Source organism: Zingiber officinale, chromosome 7A (assembly GCF_018446385.1).
Source record: "Zingiber officinale cultivar Zhangliang chromosome 7A, Zo_v1.1, whole genome shotgun sequence".
Classification (NCBI taxonomy): domain Eukaryota; kingdom Viridiplantae; phylum Streptophyta; class Magnoliopsida; order Zingiberales; family Zingiberaceae; genus Zingiber; species Zingiber officinale.
The window spans coordinates 71,492,121-71,503,278 of NC_055998.1; the positions used below are offsets into that span (position 1 = coordinate 71,492,121).

General features: G+C 39.0%; 1 protein-coding gene across 1 annotated transcript; it reads left to right on the plus strand.

Annotated features, from left to right (window-relative positions):
• The first annotated feature begins 1,695 nt into the window (after nucleotides 1–1,695).
• On the plus strand, nucleotides 1,696–2,281 carry LOC121999424 (LOB domain-containing protein 18-like). The gene is made up of 2 exons (XM_042554110.1): nucleotides 1,696–2,046; nucleotides 2,192–2,281. Exons 1-2 carry the CDS (start codon nucleotides 1,696–1,698, stop codon nucleotides 2,279–2,281), a joined length of 441 nt encoding a protein of 146 aa, XP_042410044.1.
• Nucleotides 2,282–11,158: the final 8,877 nt, after the last annotated feature.

Consider the following 11,158-nt stretch of genomic DNA (forward strand, 5'->3'; position numbering starts at 1 on the left):
CTAAACCCCTCTCAGAAAATGAATTTAGCAATCTACGTAAAAAATTAGGGATGTGCCTAATAGATTAGGAATTTTAAAATTGTGTTCAAAAATGGTTATTTTCAAATTATAAGGTAAAATATTCTTATGTTTTCAAAACTTCCTATTTTTAGAATTTTAAAATAGTTTTAGCCTTAGACTAGAACAATCCCTTAGAAATCATGTTCCCCTAGGACTAGTACTTGAGCATCTCACCAACACCCTAGGATTCCCTTGTTTGTGGTTGCCAAACATAGAAAGGGGTGAGATGCATAGGCAAATTACCTAGACTTAAGATGCTTATATCAGTGCATCAATATAAGTCTGGGCATTAAATACCAAACTGATATTAATCAAATTAAGTCATTCAGTTTAGTCAAATACTAACTGGTGCTTAGACTTAACTTGACTAACCAAGTGAAAGCTCACTACAAGAAAAACCCTCATAGATATCGGTGGAACAACAACAGTTTCAAGCAAAAACTGATGTCTTTGAGTATTTTACACCGGTTTTTCCAAAAACCGATGTCTATGAGCGCAGATTTTCACTCATAGACATCGGTTTTTAGCCGATGTCTATGAGCGCCTTTTTTTTGTTAATAGACACCGGTTTTAACAGCGGTTTTTAAAACCCGATGTTAATGAACCAAAAAAAAATAATTTAATTTTTCCAACCAAAATTTATAACACTTCGTTCCCTCAAAACCTAAACTAATATCGCGCCGCTTCTCTCAGCCTAAACCTAAACCTAAACCTCCCGACCTTCTGTCTCAGCCTCATCTCCCTCTTCCCCTTCCTGGATCTCTTCCCCTTCTTGGATCGATGCCCCCCTCAATCGGATCAAAACCACCTGCTTCTTCTCCACGCTCGCCGGCACGATTTGGCCGGGCCAGTCCGGCGGCTCTGGCCTCACCGGCACCCACGGGGGCTCTGTTGAAGGCTCTTGCTTGCTCAACGACGACGACGAGCTCGTGTTGAGGCAAAAGGAAGCAGAGAACAGGGATGTGTCTCCTCCATTTCCTTGTTGCCGCTGAAGCTCGAGAATCGATTCCTCCAACCTCTGAGCAAACTCCTCCACATTATCCTCCTCCGCCCGACCATCATCGACGCCGCCAGAAGGGAAGCACTCGGTCCTGGCGCCGAAGGCGCGGCGGCGTAAAAAGCCATGTCCAAGCGGCTGCCTTCCTCTGCCTCCCCCAACCTCCATCGATCGAACACAATTTGTGCAGTGGTACTGATGCACAGTGACAAGCTAGCTATAGCAAGAATAGATCAGATGGAGCCGAGGAAATATAGAGATAGGGTTTGGTTTTCTTATTTAAATTAATTAAATTTGCATTGCATGCTTTCTTCACGCAAGCTACTAAGGGAAGGGCTGCCCTGGCCCTGGCCGTGTAGAAGTGGCCTGTGAGATCAGTGGGGAGAAGAGATAGGATTGGGCGCTTGGCGTGGCTTTAAAGTGCTAGAGAAACCAAAAGCCAACAAGCATCGAACAGTAGTAACTCCTCCAAACCCACCGCCCCTCTTACTTTCTCTCTCCTCACACCATTTTAGCTCTCTCCCTCCCTCTTATAATCTCGATCGATCACTCTTCCTTCACGACTGCTACAAGCTCTCATACGCGCGTAATAGATAGCCAGTATTATCAATTGGGGATGGCTGGCTGCAGGGTGTGATATGAGTAGTGGAAGCAGTATCAGCGCAGGAGCAGGATCAAGAAGAGGAAGCGGAGCTGGCAGTGGAGGAGGAGGAGTAGGAGGAGGAGGGCCTTGCGGGGCCTGCAAGTTTCTGCGGCGTAAGTGCGTGACAGGATGCATCTTTGCTCCCTATTTTGACTCGGAGCAGGGCGCGGCGCACTTCGCGGCGGTTCACAAGGTTTTCGATGCCAACAACGTCTCCAAGTTGCTTCTCCACATCCCCGCTCACAAGCGTCTTGACGCCGTCATCACCATCTGCTACGAGGCACAGGCTCGCCTCCGTGATCCCGTTTACGGCTGCGTCGCTCACATCTTCTCCCTCCAACAACAGGTATGTAATATACTATATACATATATGATATTATTGATCATTAATTTTTTTAGCTCCATCGATCGATCTCGATCGATTGTATTCTGTCCTAGCTAGCGAGATGATTGATTCTTAATCAATATTTCATTTAATCATAACGCGACAGATCGACACATGTCGTGGAGGCGGACCACGTCCCAGCGACCTGAACACCCATCTCCTCTCGACGTCTCCTCCGCCTCTGTGCTTTCAATGAAGTCAAACCTTACCTTTTCGTGACTGAAAACGTAGGCCTCCTCTCACCCTACCCGCCCATGGAAAGTGTTCATCAAGAACAATACTAAAACCGGACACTATCGCACGGTCTGGCACCAAGGAGATTTAGTGAACAATTTGGGCACTATCGCACGGTCTGGCACCAAGGAGTTCATGGAGGCACTCCAAGCCGGCGTGGATGTGAGCATGATTGGTCAATTTGGTGTCGGTTTCTACTCCGATCTCGTGAGGTATCTCGCTTCGGGTTGCAAGCCCTAGGAGAAATGGAGGTATATACTCTTCATCTGGCTTTTCTGCTATGCCTGCTAGTCCTTCCTGGGATCGTTGGTGGATAAATATGGATTGCCTCTGATCATGCATTTGGTGTACAGAAGTTTATACAGGATCTCTATTGATGTGATTTTGTTTCTCCTTTCCAATTATTATGTTTTTTTTAAGTTTTCTTTGAATGATTAGTATATGGAATTCTGTAGGAACTAAATACATATCCTGTTAATTATCTAAGTCGAGGAAGACTTGGCTGGTTGTATTAGTTACTGTCCTAGTATCCTTGTGAAGTACAGGAACAAAGAAGATTTTTTTTCCTTCGTATTAATATTGCAAATTAATCTTGTCCATTTATTGTACCCTGAATAAACTGCTTTATTTCCTTATTTAAGGCTCCTTGTTTATGAATTTGTTTTTTTTTTCCATTCATTTCCTTACATAGAGGTCAATGTTGAGAAAAGATCCATGGAGCTGGCCTCTAGGAATCAATAGTTTATCGATGTTGTTTCTTATGAAAATTAATTTCCTTGTACTTATTGAATTGTTTCATTTTTTCTATTCCATATGGAAGGGATGCCTCTTTGTTTATCTTTGAAGTTTAAAGAGACGTTTCACTGTCGTTGGTCATATTGTTATAATGACTTGTATGTTTTTTTTGCTGAAACAGAATTGGTACTGAACATGAAAAGTTTGGTTTTGAAGTTGATACTTTGCGCCTAATGAATTATGAGCAGATCGCAGACTTGCTAAATGGTTTGGCAGAGAGGTTTGATTGGGATAAAGTCATGGAAGAGAATTACATTATTGGTCTCAAACAGGTGATAAAATGTTTCTCTTTTAAGTGTTTAAGATTGCATACTATGGCTTTGGGTTACTTCTATGATCAGGTTCGGCTCTATATATTTATCATGTATGGCTTTGGGTTCCTTCCTCCTCGTGTTATAACATTTGAGCAACAACATCAACGTTTTAGTGAGTCATGATCCTGTGTATCTTGGGCATGTTCAATTATGCAGCAATTTTATTATTACATGTATTTCTGCACATAACTATTTTTTTGCTTTACATTTCATCTCACTTATTTTAACAACTAAATTGTGTACAACTTTGTTGGACCAGCATGTTCCTTCTGCGTCAGAAGTTTCATGATTTAAATCTATTCCTCATATGCTAGTCTTCCTAATCATTTGTGTTTTGGTTAACTTCTTGATGCTAATTATGAAGCCATTTCTGTTGGACTAACTACAATTTAACAACTTTCATTATGCACTTAGTATGTGTATGATATGAGTTACTTATGAAGTATACAATAGTCTTTTGTAGAGTATTTTGTTCTTCTTGAAAAACTTGAAGATACTATAAAGTGCAATTGAATGTCTTTTCTGCATAATGCAGCAAGTTTTCTATAGTAAATCCAACATATATGAAAAGCTGATTAACTTATTTTAACCTTCCCGATCAACTTGTTTCAATTAGACATAATAGGGTTTAGTCTATAATGTTTCTAAACTATTGAAAAGTTATAACTGTTTTCAAAATTTTTATGCCTTGTGACTTTCTAGGATACTCTCTAGCTACCATTCCTTTGATGTTGAATTCTGAATGCTATATTCTCAACACACTTCATTTTGGCGAAGTTGAATTTGTAGACAAGCCTAGTACCTGGATTGATTTTGTTTCTTCTGCTTAATACAATGTTAAATCCAATTGGATGATTATCTACCCCATGAGCTTAAGCTATCAGTAAATCACTTGATTTATGCTATTTTATGAAATATAATAAGTCATTCCCCCCCCCCCTAATTTATATCGTTTAACATGTGTGCCTGCAAACAATTGTGAATTTTCCTCCTTTATAGAGAATTATATATCTGCTTGCAGGAAAAGAACGATGTTAAGCTTGAGAAAGTTCTAAAGGAAGCAGCTATGGAAAACAAAACAGTAATATTAACAACTTTGAATGCTGCCTGGGCTTCTCCTGGTTCTATTATAGATTTGTTTTTTCAAAGTTTTCGGACAGGAGATGGAACACGCAGACTCCTGGACCATTTGGTAATCATTGCCTTGGACAAGAAAGCGTACATAAGGTGCATATCCTTGTATACTCACTGTTTTGCTCTTTATACTGAGGGAATGGATTTCTCAAATGAGAAGATTTACATGACTGCTGGATATTTGTCAATGATGTGGAGAAGGATAGAATTTCTGCGTGTTATTCTCGAAATGGGATACAACTTTATTTTCTCGGTAAAATTCTCCTTCCTATGATTGGCCTTTGTAATATTCTGTTTGTTAAAGTACTGATGTGTGAAAGTGACCATACCTTCTGGATCTTCTTGTTCTCTAAGTATCTATTTCTATGTAGACTATCTTGCCTTTTTTTGTCCATAGCCAAGTTTGTAGGCAATGCTCTATTGTTAAACTTTGTTCCTTGTTTCTTGTTTGTGCAACATATTTTGTTACCCCTTCTTTCATCTGCTACAAACGCATATAAGATAGAATCATATATATCTACAAATTTATGCATGGAATGCATGCCTAGGATAATAGTTTGCTCGAGTGTATGAAAGTTTATCCAATGGGATAGGCATTAAGTTGTCCATATAAGCATCAGTATATGACAGACTCATTGTTATCCATGCTCTTACTGCCTAATATTCTTTATATAGCTTTGCATATAATTCTGTTAGCAGGAACTGCTAACATCTTGTACTACTGATACTCTGCATGCTATATCCTTTTTAGTCTTGGTTTACTAATATATTATTTATGTGTTTTTACAGTTTACAAATCTCAAGTACTCCAGAGTTGAGATTGATGAAGTGCGGTTTGAATGGGCTAAATGCATGCTAGATTACATTTGAAGTGTGGTTCTACCTTGATGTGTTAAAAGAATGTTCTACCTTGATTTTGATATCTATTAGCTAGCTTTTGATGTAAAAAGAATGTTTGGGTATTTTATGGATATTATTGTAAGAAGATTATTTATATAATTTGTGAATATTTATATATTTTATGGATATTATTGAATGAAGAATATTTGTATAATTTGTGAATATTTGTGTATTTTTTTTTATTATCGGTTTTTCACTGTTTCGGAAATCAAATTTGTGCTGTTAAAAAATATACATATTACATCGGTTTTCCACCGCTGCAAAACCGGTGTTATTAACTAATATCACATCGGTCATTTACCGCTGCCAAAACTGGTGTTATTAACATTTATTACATCGGTTTTACACCGTTGATGAAACGGTGTCGTTAAGTGATACTACACCGGTTAATAACCGATTTGAAGACCGGTGTCGTTAAGTGATACTACACCGGTTTTAACCCGATGTCTAAAATGACAGACTTTTAACATCGGCTTCATAGACATCGGTCGAAAATGAAATAGACACCGGTGGAAAACCGATGTCTATGAAGGTTTTTGTTGTAGTGGCTACTATCCTCTAAATAGTCAGTAAGTAGCTAACTGGTTAGACAGATTTTGTAATGTCAGGTTCAGGGGGAGAAATAATTATTTTCACATCTATTTTTTAATATGTTTAAAAATTAGGTTTTGGAAAATATTCTTCTAAAATGTTTTAGAAATGTGTTTATGAAACCTAATCTTTGTAAAACTAAGTTTTATGTTAATTTTTTTTTTGTTTTGAAAATTGTATGTTATAAACTTGGTCTGAAAACTGGTTTTGAAAATCGAATGTTACAAACTTAGTTTTGAAATTATGATTTTTTTTAAAACTTAATGTTGGAAATTAATTTAATATAAACTTAGTTTTATAAATTAGATTTCACAAACTTAACTTTAAAAAAATTAATTTTGAACATTGAATCTTACCTGATTTTTGAAAACTTTACTTTTGTAAAATTATCTATATAAAATTCATGTTTGAAAAAAAAATGTTTCAAGTTCAAGTCCATTTTGAAAATTTTGGAACATATAAACTTATGTTTGGAATTTTGGATTCTTCTTAAAACTTATCTTTCAAAAATTAATCTACAAGATATGTTACTAAATTAGTTATCTTACTAACTTAATCATTTTTCAAAACATAGCCACTTTGAAAAGTTATTAAAAATTACTCTTTCCAAGTTATCTTTCTTATAACTTCGCCATTTTGAAAAAGGATAAGAGATATTTTTTTAACTCCCCTGAGTCGATTTGATTTGTGTTTGCACTCTTTTTGTAATATTTTTGTATTTATGATTATTTGATCCATGTTTATATTTGATGAATGCCAAAGGGGGAGGGTTAGGTGGTTAAGTTAGCTAAAACAAATTGAAAATAAAAACTAACTTAAAAACCTGTTAATGCTTGTTTCACTTGCATTTAACACTAACTTAACCAAGTTGTCATTCCATCAAAAAGGGGGAGATTGTTGGTGCGGTTAGCACTAACGGTCTAACCCAGGTTTTGATGAATGACAAAATAGGTTAAGTTAGTTTTGTTGTTGATCTAAACTCTGACCGAGTGTGCAGGAAAAATCCAGACAGGCCAACGGGCTGACCTGATGTCTGGCATGAAGCCCAGCAAGGTCGACTGGCCAACCGGATAGCTGGCACAAAGTCCAAACGGGTCGACGGGCTAACTGGACATTTGGCACGAAGTCCATCTAGGTCGACGGGCTGACCGGATAGCTGACACGAATTCCTAACGGGTTGAAGGGCTAACCTGACGTCTGGCAGGTAAGTAAAGGTAAGTCACTAGAGGGGAGTGACTGTGAGGACGCGTTCCCGGGAAGGGAACTTAGGTGTCGATCCGACTTAGAACCATTTCAAAACTCTAAGTCGAGATCTTGACTAGATTCCGGTCTCGGAGAGATAGAATCTAATTAACACTATTTCTGTTTATTATAACTGTACTAATAATCTTTTTTGCAAGAGATATAAGTGTCTCGGACTAACGTTTTCTTGCAGGAAGGAAGTTGCTGGAAATCAAGGTCCGGGCGCTCGGGAGGTACCAGGGCACCCGGAGGTCCGGGCACCCGGGAGGTACCCGGGTGCCCGGAGGCGAAAACTTATCCTCAACGTTACTAAGCCACGTGGAGTTCACTGGTTGGCTCAGCTACGTCATGGTCGAAGCGCCCTGAAGGTTACAGGTGCCCCGAACCTCCTATATAAGGAGGGTCAAGGCTGAAGCTCCAAAAAGAACTCAGAATTCACTCTCGTGTGCTCCTGCGACACTGCCAAAAGATCTCCAACGAAGTTTTGTTTTCTTTCCTGCATTATTTTCTTAACTGTCGATTTTCTTTCACTACATAATTCCTGTACGTAGTTTGTAAAAAGTTTCAAATTATTAGTGATTGCTCATCGAAAGCACCCTTGTGTGCGGGTCTTGGAGTAGGAGTCGTCAAAGGCTCCGAACCAATTAAAAAAACTTGTGTTAGCCTTTCTTTTCTTTTCTTTATTCTTTATTCCACTACTTAACTCTTTACGAAAGTTTTTTAATTGCTATTCACCCCCCTCTAGCGAAACTTACGATCCAACACTACAAGTTTCCTCAATATCAGCACATAAGCTAGAAGCCTATATAGTTTTAATAAGAATATCATCCACATAGACTTCCATGTTTCTACTAATCTGCTTCTAGAAAACTTTGTTCATAAGTCGTTGATAAGTAGCCCCTGTATTCTTGAGACCAAAAGGCATAACATTATAACAATAAGTACTTTCAGCAGTTATAAAGCTAACCTTTTGTTGATCGACCTTAGCAAGTGGAATTTGATGATACTCCTGATAAGCATCCAACATACTGATAAATTCACAGTTGGTTGTAGAATCCACTACTTGATCTATGCAGGGTAGAGGATAATAATCTTTCAGACATGCCTTGTTAAGATCTCTGAAGTCAATACACACCCGCCACTTGTTACTGAGCTTAGAAATTATAACCACATTAGCCAACCATCTTGGGAATTGTACTTCCTGGATGTATCCAGCTTCCAGTAGCTTATCAACTTCCTCTTTAATAGTCTTGTTTTGGTCAACCTCGAAATCCCTCTTCTTTTATTTGACCGGCCGGGCATCAGGACAAACATGAAGAGTGTGCTCCATAACTGTCGATGTGACACCTTTCACTTTCTTAGGTGTCCAAGCAAATACATCACTATTTTTTGTCAAGCATTTTATTAAATCTTCTCTAAGATCAAGATCCAGGTCAGAAGCAATATGTGTGGTAGATTTCGGTCGACCAGGTTATATTTGCACTTCTTCCTTCTCTTCATATATAAGAGTGGGTGGCTTTTCATGGATGACGTTAATATCTATCCTCTGAGCTCTTCGGGTGGCATTGGCTTCTGCCCTGACAATCTCCACATAACATTTACGTACTGTTATTTGATCCCCCTTAACTTCCCCTACTTGATCATCCATAGGTGATTTTATCTTTTGACAAAAAGTAGAAATGACCGTCCTGAATTCATTCAAGGTCGGTCAACCCAGAATAACATTGTAGGCTGATGGAGCATCCACAACTATGAAAATCGACCAACGAGTTCGCATAAGAGGCTCCTCCCCTAGAGATATGACCAATTTTATCTGACCCAAGGGTTGTACCTTGTTGCATGTGAATCCATACAATGGAGTAACTATAGGTTGAAGCTCACTCTGGTCAATCTACAACTGGTCAAAAGCTTATTTAAAGATGATATTAACAGAGCTACCAGTATCAATAAAAATACGTGAAATATTATAATTAGCTATAATAGCCTTGATTATCAACACATCATCATGGGGTACTTCTACCCCCACTAAATCTCTGGGTCTGAAACTGATCTCCGGCCCGACCGCCTTTTCAGCACTACATCTGACAACATGAATTGTTAGTCACTGAGCATGCGACTTCCTCGCCCGATTAGAATCGCCATCAGTGGGCCCTCCTGCTATCATATTAATGTTACCCCGGGAGGCATTACTGTGATTTTCTTCCTGTCATGTCGATGATGGCTCTGATTGTGTCTGGCCATGTGTTTGAGCTGGCACCACCGGGAGAGGTAGTATTCTAGCTTGTGACCCGCTCGGTTGGTATTCAATCTTGAGCGGGTTGTCTTGCCAAGGATACCATCGGTGATTTGGGATTGGAGAACGTCGACGGTATCGAGTGTTGCCTGCTTGTTGATTCTTTAAAGCGAAACAATCCTCTGTATTATGAGTATTAGTTAGGTGGTATGTGCATCATCTTTGAGGAAACTGTTGAGGAGCTCTCACGTGTTACACTGCCTGAGGTCGTGGTTCGGGATGACAATGGACAGATCCACCCGAGGTCCTTTAGGAGGCAGAGCAGGTCCCCTCGGGTGAGCTACCGCTGGAACTGGTGCAGGGGCATTAACCTCTTTCCTGCAAGCAGTCAGAGCCTCTTCCATATTGATAAACTCCGAAGCTCTTTCAATTAAGATATCAAAATTAGTAGAAATATTCCTAACCAAATCCTTGAAGAAATCATTATCATTAAGCCCCTGAGAGAAGGCGCTTACCAAGATCTCTGTAGTGGCTGATGGAACGTCAATAGCCACTTGATTAAATCTCTTAATATAAGCCCTAATAGATTCCTTAGGACCTTACTGTTAGTTAGAGCCCTAGAGCCAATCATTTGATGATTGTATGGACTCATTGTATCATATTCTTGTATATTAATAAAGGCATTTAGTTTGGTTATTATACTTACTTATATTGGTGCCAAATAAACTAAGTATAATAGCGTCCTTGAGTAGAAGGTTCTCACCTATATCAATCGGTTAGTTGAACCGATAGTGAGATGATATAGGGAACACTACTCTTAATCATTCCTAGTCGAGTATTAACATTCAGGGACAATGTTAATGCAATAAGACTAGCATGTAGGTCAACTCGATGACTTGATCTCACAAGTCATGGATATGGAGATATCAAGTTGACACATGGGTATGCATTGGAGAATGTATACTGAATGACCCGCCATGAGAAAGTATCATGGATCGTTATATGAGTGTCATATACTTTCTCATGTGGCTATTAGTCTGAAGTCACCATGGTTCCTTACATAAGGAGTTATGTACTTTGGTTTCGTCAAACGTCACCCGTAACTGGGTGGACTATAAAGGCGATTACTGGGTATGTAACAAATTATGCAGAGGGATGTGAGTGATGTAGATGGGATCTATCCCTCCCATATGACGGGAGCGACATCAATATTCTTGATAGAGTGAGACCACTAAGTGCATGGCCATGCCCAAATGAGTCAACATGAGATGTTGAGCTCATTTGATCGAGTGAGTCTACTTGGAGTTCAAGATTTAGATTGATTAGAGGATGACACGGTCTATGCCTCACATTGATCAATCTAGATGTCTAGGATAGAAGGACAATGTCACATATTGTGAGGAGTCACAATTAGTAGTCACAAGGTGATGTTGGATCTCAACATTCTTGTAACTTGGGTAGCAATGATGTATTGCTAGATGCCGCTCATTGCTTATGTTTCTAAAGGAGTTTAGAAACATTGCCAATGTTACAAGAACCTATTGGGTCACACACAAAGAACAAGTGGATGGAGATTAGGTTCATATGATGAACCAATTAGATTAGGTTCATATGATGCACCAAAGATTGG